This window comes from Jaculus jaculus, chromosome 5 (genome assembly GCF_020740685.1).
Source record: "Jaculus jaculus isolate mJacJac1 chromosome 5, mJacJac1.mat.Y.cur, whole genome shotgun sequence".
Classification (NCBI taxonomy): Eukaryota; Metazoa; Chordata; class Mammalia; order Rodentia; family Dipodidae; genus Jaculus; species Jaculus jaculus.
In genome coordinates, this window is record NC_059106.1 from 164,234,877 (window position 1) to 164,254,353 (window position 19,477).

Genomic DNA, 19,477 nt, shown 5'->3' on the forward strand with positions numbered 1-19,477 from the left:
TCTCTTTCTCTCTCCTTCTCTCTCTCTCTCACGAACAAAGAACACAAAGTGTTTTCCAGAATTTTCTAAGATGCCATTGGCTCACACCAAGCCACACCTGCTCACTTTTCAATCAACTACACATAATTGGAGGGTAATTACATAGTGAATTCACAAGTTAGGACCCATGTGCTGGGGCAGGTGGTCTTGTTTACAGTGAGTGTAAACAGGAGACTTGTCAATGAGTAGATGAGGGGTGCTCTTTTCAGATCTTCTGAAGGTTTATGGGGGTATAACTCCACACCTTTATGACTAAATTTTCTCTTTTTATAGGGACACCAGCCATGTTGGATCAGGGGCCCAACCTAATCCATAAAACCTTCTTTTAAGTAGTTATGTCTGCAAGGATTTGATTTCAAGATGAGACCAAGTTCTGAAGCTATGGCTTCAGCATTGTAACTGGGGGAGGAGTTAACTCAGTCCTTGACGCTGAGTCTGGACAGAAGCTGGAATCCAAGCAGGAAACACACCTGCTTCATCCGCAACCTTCCGACTTTACCAATCCCTCCTTAGCAGATGCCCCAGAGTCTTTAGTTGGAAGTGTTTAAGGATGACTTGGGAGTGCAGCGTAGCTGGGAGGGGGCCCAGGGCTTAGGAGCTGTGCTCAGCAAGAACAACCATCAGCAACTGCATGGAGGGACTTCCACCTGCTGAGAGCTGCCTCCGCACTAGGCTGAACCCCTGCTAAGGTCCGTTTGCCGCTCTTATGCTAACTGCAAGCAGTGAGACTGAAATTCCTATGCTGACGGCAGGCAGTGGTGATGAGACACAGAGCCTTTCATGAGAAGAGCCAGAGCTGTGATGTGCGTGTGTATGTGTGGTACGCTGGAATGGCGCTGACCAACTTTTACAGATATATATATATATATATATATATATATATATATATATATATATATATATATATCAGTTTACAGATATATTAAGTGAGGTTTTAAAAACCGAGGACACTCATGCTTGATCAGAGGCACTAATATGTCTTTTGGGGGAGGGGCTGAAACCATCAATCAGTAATGATGATGAGGACACATTGATGGGGATATGATGGTGATAATATGACGATGATAGGATGATATGAATTGGTGATGGTGGTGGTGATGATGGTGGTAGTGGTGGTGATGTGGTGGTGGTGGTAGTAGCTATGGTGATGATGGTGCTGGTGATGATACTGTTGATGATGGAGGTGGTGGTGATTATAGTGATAGTGACATGATAATGGTGATGATGATGTCATCATGATGATAAGCATGATGGCAGCAGCAGCTTTAACAAACTCCTTTAACAAACTCTTTTAACAAACTTGAGAATTATGAAAGGTTTTTGGTCCTTCCTATATGTCAGCATTTTGATAAGAGATTGTTTCAGATAATAAATGTCAGTCTTGCAACAAGCCTACCAGAGAGGTGTTGCCACCCTTTTGCTTTATAGCAGCTTGAAGAAAGTGAGAAGAACATCTGGGACTCCAGCAGTGAGTTAGGAGTCTGCCGGGTACTGAGTTCTACTGCTTTGATTCGTTGATGTCCCACATGCTTACAGGCTGCAACAGAGTGCGGACATGAAAAGAAAGGTAATGAACAAGCTAGTTCTCAGCACAGCTCAGGCTATTGCCTTATTTATGAGTCTCACTCCACCTCTGACCTTCCTGAGCACATCTTTGTGTGCTGGTTGATCCATTTCATGGAGATGCCAGCACAGAAAGCACAGTGTTTAGTCTTCCCCACACCACCCAGGTGTGATAATCTCAGACCACCCACAGTGTGATGATCCCAGACCACCCAGGGTGTGATGATCCCAGACCACCCATGGTGTGATGATCCCAGTCCACCCAGAGTGTTATGATCACAGACCACCCATGGTGTGATGATCCCAGTCCACCCAGAGTGTGATGATCACAGACCACCCATGGTGTGATGATCACAGACCACCCAGAGTGTGATGATCACAGACCACCCATGGTGTGATGATCCCAGTCCACCCAGAGTGTGATGATCACAGACCACCCAGGGTGTGATGATCACAGACCACCCAGAGTGTGATGATCACAGACCACCCATGGTGTGATGATCCCAGTCCACCCAGAGTGTGATGATCACAGACCACCCATGGTGTGATGATCACAGACCACCCACGGTGTGATGATCACAGACCACACACGGTGTGATGATCAAGCACCCAGATCCCTGACCTTTGCATCTTAGGTGACTTTGAGGACATCAGCAGGACAATAGTTTCTTCTCAGATCAGCACAGACATCTTCCACCTAAGTAGTCCTCATGGGACATCTGGATGACAGGATATGCTGTGTGGATGCGACGTGAGCAGCTACATCACATTCTTGCTACCACGCCTTACCCACCGTGGGAGATATACCATGGAACTTTATGTTCAAGCAAATCCTTCCTTCCTTAAATTGCATTTGTCAGGTGTTTGTTCATAGCAATGAGAAAGTAACTAACATAGTAATCTTATCTGTAGCCTAATACACGCACTTTGGCACTGTAGGGTTGCAGGTGTCCAGCCACCGCAGAGCTTCCTATCATCCAGGACCTGGGTCACATGGGCGCACACGGGCACACGCAGGAGCACATTCTGTGACATCAGTTCTGTCCATGCTGAGCATGAGGGAGGAGGCCGGCAGGCCAGGCTGGACTGTGGCTTGCGTGTTGCCCTGTAGCCGGGAGCTTCCTCACCTCCCAGGGGTAACGGACTCTCTAGGGAAGTACTCGGCCCTATTTGATAAGCGATGCTCTTTCCTGATGCATGTGGGGATCGGAAAGGTGTGAAGCCCAGCAGCTGATAAAAGAAGAGCCGTGCATTTGTCACAAGCCACAGGTTCATGCTGAAACCTATGCTCTCCCAAAGGTACAGACCCAGCCAGCCAGCGGCAGGGTGCCGGTGGGGCCACTGAGGAGAAATGTAGCTGTGGCCCTTCCATTTAAGGTAACATTTCCTTAGCATAAACACCACATTCTGCACACACCAAATGGCCCCTGGGATGGCAGAAGAAGCCAGATCTGATGGCCAGCTTGACTTCTACATCCTTGCTTGTGGGGCCTGGGGTCGGTATGGGCACCAGATACCAGTCTGATGGCAGAGGCAGCTACCTCTGCCTTTGCAAACCAATATTCCTGAACATTCTTTCAGGTTTAATTCTTTTTTTTTTCCTGAGAGGATTTTTTTTTTTTTTGTACATGAGATAAAATAAAATTGAGATGGCTGCGTGAGCTTAGAGGTAGGAACACCAGCTGAGTCGGAAGGCTTAGAGCAGGTCGGCCTCGCCCCTGGTGGCTCCTCCGGGCACTTCCCAATGAGTCCCTGGGCTAACTGCTGCCGGCAGCAGCCCCCTGCGCCTCACATCTGCTTCCAGAACAGAGGCTGGCGAGCGGGGATTTACTGTGAAAATATCTTTCGTGCGTGTGTGTGTGTTTCAGAGATGCCTCTGAAAGCAAAAGGCAGGGTTCCCAGACAGGAGACTAGCCAGTGCCTGTCTCTAACTTCCCATTGCGAACCCTCAAGCCCACATTTAGGTTTCTCCAAGCGTGTTTGAAAACCAGCACGGGGCCATCCCGGAAGCCACCTTTCTCCTCTGCGCAGCCACCTCGGTTTCTTGATCAACAGCAAGCTCTCCTGAATCACATTTAGAAAATATGCATCCTACATCTGACAAGATTACTATCAAGAATATGTAGAGGACTAAAAGAAAAACAAAAACATAAACCAAAAACTCCGTCCAACTCAGTCAGTAAAAATGGGTAACTGAAATGAAAAGTACAAATGGCCATAAGATATATGAAAATAGGTTCACTGCTCTTAACCACTATGGATCTGAAACCAAAACTATGCTGAGCTTCTCTCTCACCCTAGTTAGAATGGCTGCCATCAAGAAATAGTGACAATAAATGTTGGTGTGGATGTGTGGGGGAAAACAATGCTTATGCACCGCTGGAGTAGGAGTGTAAGTTAGTGAAGTTACTATGGAATGTGGAGGTTCCTTCACATAACTAAAAATAGAACTAGCATATGCCCCAGCCCCATGGGACTGCGCCTGGAGGACACCGAGACAGCGCTCCTCAGAGACACCCGCACACGCCGGCCGCTGCGGCACTCGTCAGCACAGCCGTGCGTCAGGGTCGGCCTGGAGGCCCAGCCGCAGAGGACTGGATAAAGAAGCTGTGGCCTCTAAGCACCGTGGAGTTTTGTGCAGCCACTGACAAGAATAAAATTATGCCAGTTGCAGAAAAAAAAAAAATGGATGGAAAAAAAGATTGTGTTAGGAAAAAATAAGCCAGATTCAGAAAAAAAAAAAAATCACATGCTCACATGCTTTCTCGTGTGTGTGTGTGTATATGTGTGTATAATATAGATAGATAGATAGATAGATAGATAGATAGATAGATAGATAGATAGACAGATAGATAGATAGATGTGTATCATGAAAGAAGAAGAAGGCCCATGTGGGAGGAAGAAAGAGACTACAGGAAGAAGGAGGGAGAGAGGAAGGATAAAGCCCAGTGGGGAAGAATGACAACAGATCTTCTTTCATATGCAGCATGTAAGTTTATATATATATACATATATATATATATATATATATATATATATATATATATATATATATGCATATGTGTGTATATATAGCAGGTAATTTTAGGAAAGGCAGAGCGGTGGACTGCAGGCTGCTTCCACAAGAGGCAGTTGAGATGAATATCTTATCAGAAATGGGACTTTATTAGATCAGTTGGAAGCACCATACCTCCAGTGACATGTTGGCTAAGGAGAGAGACAGCAAATGGTGCGCGGTGGTCCGTTTGATGTTTCTGAGGGAGAGGGGGTGCGTCTGAGCACAGATTATGTGAAAGAAGTCCCAGAGGCAACGGAGTTAAGAATGGGAGAAAGAGAAGGCCACTGCTTCACGCTCTCTAAGCAGGAGGAGCTGTTCTGCACAGCCCTGTTTAGATAGGACTCAGGGCCATAACCCAGGTGACTGGACGTTTCCCTGGTAACAGGGGACTGTTTCTTGTTTGCTAATGTGGTTCTGGTCTTTGAGATTCAGGCCTCTTAAAGTGACCATATCTATGCTTCAAACACACACACACACACAGACACACACACACACAGCTATACAGAGAACATAGCTATAACACACACACATACGATATAAAAGTGGAATGAGATCCTTGGAGGATAGGTACTAGCAGCGGGAGGAGAGGAGGGAATGAGGGTGAATATGATTAGAAGCACATGAATGAAATGGTTGCACTGAAACCTGCACACTAGCAAAATAATGAAATAAAATGAGCTTTCTCCTGATTTTCCCTATTGGGAAAGCAAGTAATCTCCGTCCTATTCCACTTTTCCCACTGGAAGTCCCCAGAGCCTTGGTCTCTTTATGAAGGACCAGGGTCCTATGTTAGGGGCAGCCCTCCATCTTCCAGAGGTAGCACCCGGACTGGCCTCTGCCCAGTGTCGCAAAGATAAGGAAAACCCCTCCCTGTAAAACTGGAAGTCTTGTTTCTTCCTTCTTTCTAGGGTATATTCATATTTTCTTTCCCTTTCCTAAGGGCCTAATTCTACTGGGATGAGGTTCTCAACAAATGAACCCTAGGGAAACAGATGGTGTATCCCAGAGCTACAGATTCCATGAGCAAAGGTGCACCTTGGCCCCTCACCCTGTCCTACTGTGGCTCCTGGGCTGTCTCCTGGGTGAGGGTTGTACATACAGATGCTCAGTTGCCCTGGGGGAGAGGAGGAATCTCAGCCACCAGGCCATCTTTCCAGCGTCCCCAACATTCTACTAGAAACAGGAGCGCGCAGGTGTGGAGGGAGAAGGTGTGGGGCAAATCTGCACTTTCCACATTGTATGTTTCTCCCCATTACTCAAAAGGTTTCCTATCTTCTTGCGTGTACGTGTGTGTGTGGTAATATGTGCTTGTATTTACGAGTCTGTGTGTGACACAGCACACGTGTGTAGGCCCGCTCCTTCCACCTTGCTTAAGGCAGAGTCTCTCTTCCTGCTGGGAAGACCAGATTGGTTGGTGTGTAAACATGCAAATATCAGTACTCTGCTGACCCTGCTTCCTGTTGCATCTGGCTTTATGTGGGTGCTGAGGAATTGAACTCTGACCAACAGGCTTATAGGGGAAGCCTCTTTAGCCACGGAGCTATCTCTCTAGCCCCTCAAGTTTTTCTTTTTCTAAGATGCTATTCTTAATCCCCCGAAGTTGAAATTCTGTCCCCTGCCATCCACCATGTTCCTTTGCACCTTGTAGATCACTCCCTTCTTCCTTGTCACTCCCTCCTCTCACAGAGAAACATTTCCATTCACAAAGATAAGGCCTAGAACTGGTGGATCTTATGTCCTCCAGATGACCTTGGGCTATTAGGTCTTGGATATGTGTTCGTGGAAGAGAAAGGAAGTCTCACAAATGTGCAGTATAACAAAGGAACTGCAGAGTATATTTCTTTCACTGAGCAGTATGTCAATACTGGCCTTGGGTTGGCTTAATGGTTCAGCAATTTATAATTTGTAAAAAAAAATTATATATATATATATATATATATATATATATAAAATAAGGCTGGGGAGATGACACAGCAATTAAAGGTGCTTGCTTAAAAGGCCTACTGGCCTGGGTTCAATTCCCCGGTACCCACATAGAGCCAGATGCACAAAGTGACCCATGCTTCTGGAGTTCATTTGCAGTGGCAAACGGCTCTGGTGTGTCCATTCAAAGAAATAAAATAAAATTTAAAAAATCCCTTACCGTTTAGGTTTAGATTTAATAGTTAGAGTTTGTATTCAAATTCTTACACATGATTCCCTCCAGAGAACAGAATTGAGAAGTCAAACATTAAATATCCAATATGTGCAAAGAGACTTCGAAGCAACCTCCTTTCAGAATAATAACTTTCTTCTCAATATAAAATTTTATTAAACAGTGTGCAATTTCCATTGTTCTGTTAGGAATAGCAGAGTAAAATCAATTCTTAGTGCACTGGATAGATGATACTCAGTGTAGGTAGCCTTTAAATTTCGTGTGTGTGTGCATGTGTGCAAACACACACATACTCACAAACACATATCACTGAAATTCACTTTAAAAATCAAATACTCCCAATAAGTGATATGAAACCTGTATTATCAATGGAAGAATGGAATTTTGTAAATGTCTGAACAAAGTCTTGTTGTTGGGAAGAATTCAAACTTATCCATTAGGAAGCTAGTTAGAGATGGACACTAGCCATTTAGAGGCACAAGGTAGTTAATAAGCAGGACTCAGAGAAAGATTCACTACTTTGTATCTTTTCCCTGGGGGCTCAAATTGGGAAGAATTTCTATTTATTTATTTATGAGAGGGGGGGGGGAGAGGAGTGAGAGAGAATTGGCGTACCAGGGTCTCAGCCACTGCATTTGAACGCCAGACACTTGCGCCTCCTAGAGGGCATATGCGACCTTGTGCTGGAGAGTCAAACATGGGTCCTTAGGCTTCGCAGGCAAGCGCCTTAACTGCTAAACTATCTATGCAGCCTTTCCTTCTTTCTTTTGTTTTCTTTCTTTCTTTCTTTCTTTCTTTCTTTCTTTCTTTCTTCCTTCCTTCCTTCCTTCCTTCCTTCCTTCCTTCCTTCCTTCCTTCCTTCCTTCCTTCCTTCCTTCCTTCTTTACTTCTTTCTCTCTCTCTCTCTTTCTTTCTATTTGAGAGAGACAGAGACTCAGAGGGAGAGGAGAGAGAGAGAGAGAATTGGAGAGGAATTTCTTCACGAGAAGTCCTTTCCTGACACCGGGCCAGCAGCACAGACCCTCAGCAATGCCCACACTCCCCTCGTGCTATGGCTGACTGCTGTGGGTAGAGAAGTCGCAGCTCAGTGGCTTGATCACTTTAACAAGGAAAACTATGGGCAAGCCAATCACTAAATAATAAAACACGCAGACAGCTCCTATACAGAATACATACAAGGGGCTGGAGATATGGCTTAACAGTTAAGCGCTTGCCTGTGAAGCCTAAGGACCCCGGTTCGAGGCTTGATTCCCCAGGACGCATGTTAGCCAGATGCACAAGGGGGCACATGTGTCTGGAGTTCATCCGCAGTGGCTGGAGGCCCTGGCGTGCCCATTCTCTCTCTCTTTGCCTCTTTCTTTCTCTGTTGGTCGCTCTCAAATAAATAAAATTTAAAAACAGAATACATACAAGGTCATGCATTGACTCCTCCAGTTGGAGCAGTGGGACAGAGAAGTGAGTGCTGAAGAGAAGCCAACTGAGCTTTCAAGATTCCCAGACCATGGGGACAATGGCAGTGGGAACTAAGCAGAGGGAAGAATATAGCTCCATGCCTTGGGTATGAGGGGCCCCACACTTCGTGAAGGGCTCTGAGGGGGCAGCAGACACATGACTGATATTTTTCATCTTCCTCAACTATGTTTCTAGGGCAAAAAAACAAAACAAAACAAAAAAAAAACCTTGAAATAGTCCTTGCTTGTGCTTATTTTGCTTCGAAACAGGTGTGTATTGAAACAATGGAAACGCTCAGCCCCCAAGATCTCGGTAGGTAAAACAAAGCATTCTTCCTCCTTACTTTTGACCGTGAGGTACATGGACTTGCTGACGTCCGCGCCCACATCGTTGCTGACCTTGCACAGGTAGTAACCGCTGTCTTCTTCCACAACGTGCTTGATCAACAGTGACCCGTTGCTGAGGACCTGGATGCGGCCATTCAGGGCAATTGGCTGGAACTGAGGGACCCCAGCACCTGGGTGCAGAGCCAAAAAAAAAAAAAAAAAAAAAGAAGATCCATGATGCCAACATCTAACGGTTAATCTTCATCCTCACCTTGACTAGTGAGCTCACATGCAGCCTCTGGGCCTGTCTGTGAGGAAGCTTCCTGACCTGCACTGAATGTGGGGGTGTAACCATCCCATCAGCTGGCATCCCAGCCTGAGTAAGAGTGGAGAAAAGGAGAAGCGTCAGCTGAATGCCAGCACCCTCCTTTTTCTGCTTCCTCACCTGTTGAGATGCAAGAGGTCCCAACGACATGTGCTTAGCCACCTCCATGAACCCCACCATCCCCTCTCTGCCACGATGGATCTACCCTCAAACTGGGGGTCAAAATCAACCCTTCCTTCCTCCATTGCTTCTTCTACGGAATTTGGTCACAGTAACAAGAAAAGCAAAGCCTACTATGCAAGCAAACACCAGGAAGCCATACACTCAATCTCACCAGCACTATGAAGAGAGACAATGGCTTTGGGCGCATGCCACGTGGAGGGAGTGAGTGCTCAAGTGCCTGATAAGTTACTCAAAAAAAAAAAAAAAAATCACAGTACAACAACCCCAGAAGTAGACATCTGTTTTCGTACTAAACAAGTTCCTTCTGTTCCCAGGGACTTCACCTGGAGGTAAGCAAGGAGCACTGCAGGGACATGGCATTAGAGTCCTACTCACTACACCACCATTGCAGACTTTGTTGTTTCCCTTGGTAAGGTTGCCTTACTCCTGAGAAGCACAGAATACTGTTAATGTCATTTGATGGCGCACAAACACGTAAGTTGGGTCACTATGTAAAGACACTGTACAAACACTGCTTCCCAAGGGTGCTCAGCTGTAGGAAGGAATGGCGTGGGTGGAATAAACTGGGCTACAAACACAGTGTGACTTTCATAAGAGGTCCTCATGAAACTAACTGGAAAGAAAAGTATTTTAACAACAGTAAGATGGAGGGTTAAAGTCCTGGGAGGAGCCTGGGAGAGTGACTGGGCAGGGCATGGGAGACGATGGTCTAGGCTTTATAATTCTCTGCCAGGAGCTCCCTTCTCTGTCTTGGGAGTCTGGGAACTGCAGGGATCCCCTGGTGTGGTGGTGGACTTGATTTTCCTGGAGGAAGCTCAATGGGTGGGTCACCAGTGTGTGCTGTAGACAGGAGCTGCTGGCTCTGTGGCCCCAGACTGCCCACATTAGCAATGTCCCCACTTCTCATACAGGGCATCTTGGGCACCCCATCTGAGCACCCAAACCGGACAGCAGATACCAGCTTTACCAACCCGACAGTGCTTCTGTTTTAAGGTTCTCAGAGCTGGTCCTGTGCCTTTCTGGAGACACCAAAGAAATGGATAATGCCCTAGTGAGGCCCTTTCACACTGAATAGGAACAAATAGTTCCTATGATGGGCTGTTTGTATTCTAGTGATGTAAATGATGGCTCACCATGAACTATTCATTCTTACAGTGAATAAGAAAGTTGAAGTCACAGGCCACCAGGTAAACCAAGTAAAGAATTAAAAGCCATGACAAGAGCTACAAGCTGTGTGTGAGATTCAGCTTCAATAAGCAATGGAGAGAAGGGGTTTTACGGGCCTAAGAGCACAGTGGAGAGAAAGAACTGGAAATAACTGTGACTTGCTTCAGTCCCTCCTTTTACACACAGAATATCATAGAAAGGCAGAACATAATAGAAATTGATGAGATTCACCCAGAAAAGCTAAGAAAAAGGAACACAGAAGAAACAGCTCACAAAACCTTTCAAGAGAAGCTAAAATTGTTGGTCAGAGACTTCATGATAATTACATTTACATGTATGAATGGATGGAGGGACCCAAAGGGGATACTCAAGCTATAAAATATGTACAAAAGAATAGCAATGAAAATAAACTTATTATACATGACAGAAATATATTAAAGAGGCTTATTCACAGAGTGGACACAACAGGCAATAATTAACTCAACACAATTATCCAGAGTAAAACAAACAAACAAACAAAAGCAAAAAAGAAAAAATACATGAGATCAGTCTAGGTTTGGAAAAATATTGACTCATATAACATTGAATAATTATAGTCTCAGAAAAAGAAGGAAGATAAAGGTACAGAAAAAGAGTGCAACAGAGGACTTCAATAACACTGTCAATTAAGTTGAATCAATTGACATTTATAGAGTGTTCCACTCAACATAGCAGAACACTTATTAGTTCAGGTAACTATTGGACAGTTACTACAATAGACAGAATGTATGTACACCCCTTTATCACACAGTCAAAATGCACAGCAGGAAGGAATTACAGGCTGGCTTTGGGGGTTATGTGTAGGTTATAAAGGTACAGCCCTTCTGAATGGGATGAGTACCCTGGTAAAAGTGACCCTGAAAAGGCTCCTGGTCCCTTTTCTATCATGTAAGGACATAACAAGATGTCAGGAATCTGTAGCCTAGAAGGCGACCTTCACAAAAATCCATTATGCTCATTCCATGATCTCAGACGATCTTCAGAACCAGGAAAGACAAATGTCTCTTGGTTGTTAAGTTTTTAAAATTCATCATAGCAGTAGGAACAGATTAAGATAGTCATTAGGGCTAGAAAGATGGCTTAGCAGTTAAGGTGTTTGCCTACAAAGCCTAAGGACTCAGGTTTGATTCCCCAGGTCCCATGTAACCCAGATGCACATGGTAACACATGTGTCTGGAGGTTGCAGTGGCTGGAGGCCCTGGTGTACCCATTGTATCTCTCATTTTCTCTCTCTCTCTCTCTCTCTCTCTCTCTCTCTCTCTCTCTCTGTCTAATACATAAAAAAATCCCTAAATCTTAAACATAATTTTTTTAAAAAGATAGTCATTAAATGAAAGAATACTGTAAGCTTTAATACAAATTTTAATGTGTTGTAAGATAAATAATACAAAATGTTTTATTTCTATAGTTAAAATTGAGACCAATAGCAGAAAAAATAAAACCTAGAAAAGCTCAAAATATTTGAAAATTAAACAACACTTTTTTTAAAGTTCAGGGTTTGAAGAAAGGAGTCACTAGGAAGACTAGGAAAATTATGAGTTGGATAAACTTTTAATAAAATAAAACAAAATATGTTGAATGTGGCTTAATGCACAGGTTGCAGTGTGTAGCATCCAGCCCTTAGATTATAAAAGGAGAAATGTCACAGGTCAATGTGAGTGCTCTCCTCAGGAAGGAATCACAGGAGCGAGAGAAAGCCCAGTGAAGAAGAAGGTAAGAAAACAGATTGCCGAGATAGAAGAGAAGAGAACAACCAGTAGAGCCCAAACTGGTTCTTTGAAAAGAATGACTGAATAGGTTTCTAGCTATATTGATTATTGAAAAGATAAAAATTGTAAGCGGCTATACAAAAGAGGCTATTACTATAGTCTCTGTTTGCATTAAAAAGATGATAGGAAAATATAATAACTTTGTGCCACTAAATTTGGCAACATAGAGTAATTATGTAGATTTCTTTACAAAGCTATCGAGCTGGGTGTGGTGGTGCACGCCTTTAATCCCAGCACTTGGGAAACTGAGGTAGGAGGATCACTGTGAGTCTGAGGCCAGCCACCCTGAGAGTACAGAGTGAATTCCAGGTCAGTTTGGGTTAGAGCAAGATGCCACCTCAGAAAAAAAAACAGAACACCTAAGCAAGGTCAGGGGAAGAGATTGAATTAAAGGAGTTTGAGGGGAGTGGTAATGAAAATTCAGGTATTATGAATAAGCCACATAATAACCAATTTTTCAGATAATGGCACACCCAGAAGCCATAGGCTGTTGCTAGAAAAAATTTCAGTGCCAGGGATGGGATATCTTTCTGTGAGTTGTTGGCCAGGGAGTTTCCTGATACCTCCAAAACATTACAGGCTAATGCCAAGGCTCTTGGTTTCACACCAAAAATAGATAATAAGACCCTACTGCTGAAGATTCCACATGCCTGGGCTGCTGGGTCATCGAGAAATCAAATTAGGACTGAGCTGAAAATGTTCTCCTAGTAGACCACGTGACAGAAAGCTGGAAAAAGCTGCACTGCATGCAGCATTATGAGAAACAGAAGCCATCAGTGGTGAAAACAATGGAAACTGCAAGCCTGAAGTTTGGCCAACTAGGCCAAATGAGCCAACAGGTACAGTAGTGGCATGTCTGTTAGAGGGAAAACCAACTGCTCTTTGATCAGACTGGAGACCTGCTCTATGGGAGGGAATACTTGCCTGGTACTAAAAACCTAACCAAAAGCCTATGGTGGGGAGGTCATGAACATTAGAAATGTAGTGCCTTCTCTTGTATAGTTAAATACATATGTTATGCCCACCAAACTGCACTGTAAGCACTTTACTTAATGTTTATACCCATATATTAATGCTACTCTCACTTTTGATTAGAGAAGCTTCTGTTTTCAGATGGCAGTGACCACTGGGATAACCCAAAAGGCACCATAGTGCTGAGAAGATGTGACAGAGCACTGAGATATCTCTATCACACCTTCCAAGGCTCAGGCTTCATTGTGGAAGAGGTGGCAGAAAGAATGCCAGGGCCAAAGGAAGGATAGGACTCCTTGCAATGCAATCGACCAGACAGAAATTAGCCATGACCTCACAGTGCCTGGCACTATCATCACAAGACCCTCATAATAGGAGGAAAAGATGATGGCATCAAAATAAAAGAGAGACTAATGGAGGGAGGGAAGGGACATGATGGAGTATAGATTTGTGAAGGGGAGAGTGGGGGAGGGAAACATTATGGTTTATTGTTTGTAAGTATGGGAGCTAACAATAAAAAAAGACAGAAAACCAAAACTTAAACAAAAACAAAGCTATCAAACTAACTAATAAAAACCATTTACTAGTTTACCTACTAGAATTTAAAATGAGAGTTTCTGCATGTTTGTTTAACAAGAATTTAAACAGTTAAAAAAATACAAGAGAGCCGGGCATGGTGGCACATGCCTTTAATCCCAGCACTCAGGAGGCAGAGGTAGGAGGATTGCCACGAGTTCAAGGCCACCCTGAGGTGACAGAGTTAATTCCAGGTAACCCTGGACCAGAGTGAGACCTTACTTCGAAAAACCAATAATAATAATAATAATAATAAAAATTAAAAAATATAAGAGTCTTGTCCCACTATCTGGAAAATATTATGCTTCTAGACATGTGTGAGCATGTATCCTCTGTTTTTAACACTGATGTCCATTTGTGGAATGCTTTCAGCTTGGCAGAGCCTTGGCAAGTTGAGTGGGTAGTGGTATAAAGGATAGTGGGTTCTATTTCCCTTCCTGTCCTCTCCTTTCCTTTTTCCTCCCCCATCTCATTTCTCCTTCTTATGACGAGAACCTTCCTGTTTTGAGCCCACCATGTTGTGAGCGTGAGAAGTCTCCCATAGGGAAACACTGAGAACAGGACCAAAGCCATAGTCCATGAGAAACTAAATCCTGACATCTATCACATGTGGGGCTAAGGAGAACACCCTTCACCACCAGGCTTTGAAATCCTTTATGTGAATGCATCCCTAGTTAATGCCTTGATCATACTGTTGAGAGAAACCCTAAGCCAGGGACCTCACCTAGCCCTGTATTCCTGATCCATGGACATAGGAAGATCATAACTATATGGGATAACTACTGCTTTGAGAGGTAAACTGCTAAACAACAACAGATTACCAAGATCCTATGAGAAATTAGGTGAATTGGATATCTTTCAGTTCCTTCTTGAGGGAATGGAATTAAGGATCGAATCTCCTTCCATGGATGAAAAGGCAACTGATAATACTAAATGTCATATTCTACTATTTTTATTGTTAGTATTGGATTTTCAAGGTAGGGTTTTGCTCTAGCTCAGGATGACCTGGAATTTCATTATCGTAGTCCTAGGGTGACCTCGAATTCACAGTGATCCTTCTACCTCTGCTGGGATTAAAGGTGTGCACCCCCACACCCAGCCAATATCCTGTTCTTATTCATTCTTCAAACAAAAAGTAAAAAATAAGTTTTGTGGAGGGCTGGGGCCATGGCTCAGTCAGTAAAGTGTCTGTCACACAAGCTTGAGGACCCAAGTTGGGAACTGTAGAGCTCACATAAAAATGCTGTACATGGGCTAGAGAGATGGCTTCGTGGATAAGGCATTTGTCTGTGAAGCCAAAGGGCTTCGGTTTGATTCCCCAGGACCCACATAAGCCAGATGCACAAGGGGGCGCATGCATCTGGAGTTTGTTTTCAGTGGCTGGAAGCCCTAGTGTGCCCATTCTCTCTCTCTGCCTCTTTCCCTCTCTCAAATAAATAAAAATTAAATATTTTAAAAAATGCTGCACATGGTAGCGCATACCTATAATTCCAGTACTGGGAAAGCCAAGGCAGGAAGTCCCTAGAGCTTGCTGGCCAGATAGTCTGGCCAAATTGTTTTAGCGGGAGGCCCTGTCTCAGCACGATCTACACAAGACCCAAATAGTATGAGGGCAAAAAAGGATGATGCTAAAATGGAGAAGGAAGTAGTTGGAAAGAAGGGATTTAGTGGGGCAAGGGGACAGTGAAGGGTGTGGGAGGAGATTATGATGTGTCTACATGAATGGAAATTGTCAATAAAAGTTAACAAAACACTATTTGTGTCCAGCAAAAAAAAAAAAAAAGATATATGGTCAGCACCACTGGATATGAGAAATGAACTTTGCCTCGTTTTTTTTTTTTTTTTTTTTTTTTTTTTTTAGAATTATCCATCTTGTTTAGAGCCTCCTTTATTTTAAAGAATGAAATATATGCAGTGAATGAAATAGGTATATCGTGCAATGTTCCTAGCCCAAGGTAAGCACTTTGGGTAACTCACTAGACCTAAACTATACAAGGTGACAAACAGTCATCATCAATTAAAAAGCTGTCAGTTTTCTGTAGCTACCTGAGGCCAAGTGGGGGCAGTTTTAATCTTGATTATAGAAAACAAAATGCAAGAACATGATGTAAGATACCTCCTGAATGACCAGTGACATGAATACCCGGGAGCACCTTTCTTATTTGTTGAAGGGATATACCAGGCTGTGTTCCCAGAGACTGAAGGTGTGAGCACAGCATTACTTAGAAGGCAGCGCCAGATAAATTCAGTCACTCATCTTTCGTTCTCCTATGAAGTTTTACAGATCATAGAGAAAGCCTATGGCTCAGACAGGCCTGTGTTCCAGTCCCCTCTGACCTAGCTTACGGGCCCATGTGGCTTATTCTCTGTGCATCCTTCTCAGTACCCTACACAAGATTATTGCTATCAAGGGACAAGAGATTACATGAATGCGCATGTCAGTGCCAACATGCAGGACCCGAAAAGTTGACCATTGCACACATTCGGAGTCACCCTAGCTGGGGGATAAGGTGGATTTGAAGTGAAAAGAAGGGTGAGGAGAACCGTTGTTCCCTGGATGGTATCCACATGGTTAGCCTTTGAGCTACTCTTTCTCCTCTCCAAGACATGCTGATACTCTCTCTTCCTATGGGGAGCGGGGTGTTTTCCTGAAGTTGGGCTGTTTTTACTACTTCAAGCTGAACACTTTCTTTCTTTGAGACGAGGTGGTAGGCCGAAGGAGTACTGCAAAAGTTGTAACGGGGATGAGAAGAAAGCAGGTACACACTGGAGGGGTGCTGATGACTTCCGGGTGTCCTACCACAGACAACGAAGCCGTGGACAGGGCCACAGTCCTTGGACACTGGTTTGGTTCTGGGCTACAGGGCTGCTTCCAGGTGCAAGGACAGACACTTCTGTCAGTACAGTAATCCACATCATATGATGTTTAACGTCTGCATCGGGTGCTGACACCACTTTCCCCCTTAACTCTTCCCTAAGTAAGCCGCAGGGGCTGAGAGCCTGAAAACTGCATTTCTTGTCTCTTGGGTCAATAAACTCTGGTTGATAAATGACCAGTGAGGGGCATTTCAAAGGGACTTGCAAAATAAAAGCCAGGTTATCAGCCAGGTGGCCTTTGGGAGATGATCTGCACGTCACAGAAGCAGTGACGCAGGGCAGCCATGGCCACAGAGAGGAAATGTGCCTTACAGTGACGTCTGCAGATCTCAAGTAACTAAAAGATAGTTTTGTTCTTCTCAGAGTCCAGTATTAAATCCTTCTTCAAAATATGCCACCCACTCGCTGAGACGAGGTCCAGGCAACTTCCCTCCCGAATCTGCACAAAATTATATTTACTGTGCACTTGTGCCACCATCACTTAATTCCTGTCTGCATTGAAGAAATCCATACATAGAGGATGTCAAAACTTCCATAGGCTGGGTTCGTGTCTATTCAGGGCACTCTCTCACTTGATAGGCCCGTGGTTTGGTGCACCTCTGTTCTGGTTGTCTCTGCCTACCCTACTGTAAAGGAAGGTCTTTTTATCAACAAGATGGAACACTGACCCCTCACTCAACGTAACTGTGTGAACAGACCACAGCTCAGCACTTGCCACTGTGACCTACATCAGAGCCCAATTGCCTTAAGGCCACCATGGCTTTGCAATGGGACTAAGAGGAACTGTATCTGTCACCTAAGACCTTCAGCTACCACTTCCTGGGGTCAAAGGCTCCAAAACATGTCTTTGGTGTGATAGCTTCTACTCACAAGAAAGTTCTTGGAGAACAAAAATGAAAGAAAGAAGGAACATGGCAGACTGGGGAAAGAGGAGGGTCAGATGCCAGATGGGTTTGGGGCTTGCTGAGTTGGTGGCCCCACCTAAGCTGGAGGAACCACTGACAAGTCCCATCTTCCCTACGCATCAGTGGGAACCCCCAGGAAGACTAGAGGCCTTCATTTCTGAGAAGTTCCTCTATCATCTTTTAACCTTCACAAAGAAAACAGGGCTGTAGAGAGTGATGGCTCAGCCATTAAAAGTGGTTGCTTGAAAAGGCTTGGGTTCAAGGTCCTCCATACCCACATAAAGACACACAAAGAGGCACATCTGTCTGGAATTAGTTTGCAATGGGAGGTGGACCTGCTGTGACCTGAATCCTCTCAAATACATTTATCTATCTATCTATCTATCTATCTATCTATCTATCTATCTATCTATCTATCTATCTATCTGTCTGTCTATGGTTTGTTTGTTTTTTTTTTCAAGGTGGTGTCTCACTGTGGTCTAGGCTGACCTGAAGTTCACTAGGTAGTCTCAGTGTGGCCTCGAACTCATGGTGATCCTCCTACCTCTGCCTCCTGAGTGCTTGGATTAAAGGTATGCACCACCACGCCCAGTTTAATAAAACATTTTTTAAAATAAAGAAAAGAAAACAGTATGTCAGACATTCCCTCTATTTTGCTAGTTCTTTTCCAAGAGCTCATCATTACTCAGAGAGGTCTACTGGGTCCCAAGGCTGCCTCTGTCATATAACGGGACCCACAATGAACTTCCAAGCTGGTTTATTTTTAGACACTCTCTCCTGAGTAGACCCAAGGGCAAAGAAATGAGGCTAAGTGTCTTCCTCACTGAGAAGAGCCCATTATCATGACCAGGGTTGGGGAACAGACTTACAAAGAGACAGAGAGCTGGGTTAAGGGACAGAGGGAGAAACTAACCAAGAATCATCTCACCTGGGTCACAGGACTGATGCCCCGTTGAGTAATTTTAAAATGAAACTCCCTGTGTCCCCACAGGAGACGAACTTCCACCTAAGTGGGTGTCACTTTGCCATTTGCCCCTTTCCAGATGTGTCTGTGGAGAGAGCACGTTGCCTTATTGGATGGGACAACCAGCCTCTTTGCTGTGGAGAACGGGGTCAGCCTTGCATCTCACCCAGGTCTGAAATTGGTGTTGGTATAATCCCTGTCCTAAAGCTACCCTATTTAAGGATCTATGGTTTATTCCATTGACCATTCCTCATGGTATGGGGTTTTGAGGCTATGGAAGTTCCCAATGATGTAACCTTGACACTGGGTAAGAAGTTTGTGGCATGAGCAAGGGGAGGCAGTCCAGAACAGCCTACTGAAGCAGGAAGAGACTCCGGAGTGCGTGACTGAGGTATGGTGACCAGGTCTGCTGAGCCCAGCAACATCCATGGTTTCGCTTCTGCGAGTGTCTGAACAAAAGAGTCAAGTCTTTGTTGGCCCTAGAAGGAGTCTATGACCTGAAGGGAGGGGTCATATGGGTGGATTAGCATGAAGCAAGAGAGGGGAATGGTTCTGAGCACATGATAAGGGACAGTCTGGCCTCTGGTAGGCCACACTCCCTGATGCATAAATGCCCCACCTCTAACACCTGCCCAGGGCAGTGTCAGAGGACAGAGCAAAACCAAGAAAACGTACTGGATCCAGGGGAAGATGCAGTTGGAGAAAAAGGACCGTGTGTGTGTGTGTGTGTGTGTGTGTGTGTGTGTGATTTATATGTAAAAACTGGAAGATCACAGGGAAAGGGGCATGGAGGGGCCCAGCTAGAGCAAAACAGGCAAGAAAAGTGAGGGTCCCATCCCACACCTCTCTGCAAGGGAGACATGGGAACCGCCCTACATGAAAGATGGCCTGACTTCTCCCTCCTTGCCTAGGGAAGAGGGATGTGTGCAGTGCAGACAGTGAACAAATAGGGGTCACAGGAGCAATGCCAGACCTTTCCACCAAGAATACCAGAGAGGGCCCAAGAGTGCTGAAGGCAGTCACTCATGCACGTATTATGAAGCAACAATGAGGAGAAATGATGAAGTTATCAATGAGCTGGGAAATAAAAGGATTTGAGAGTAAATG

General features: G+C 44.5%; 1 protein-coding gene across 2 annotated transcripts in view; it reads right to left on the minus strand.

Annotated features, from left to right (window-relative positions):
• The window catches only part of Dscam (DS cell adhesion molecule), a 679,085-nt gene that overhangs the window by 224,832 nt on the left and 434,776 nt on the right, over positions 1 to 19,477 (minus strand). For both annotated transcript variants that reach the window (XM_004654491.2, XM_045151367.1), the window contains exon 11: positions 8,611 to 8,784. In XM_004654491.2, the coding sequence (XP_004654548.1) occupies positions 8,611 to 8,784 (174 nt within the window). The remainder of the gene's footprint in view (positions 1 to 8,610; positions 8,785 to 19,477) is intronic.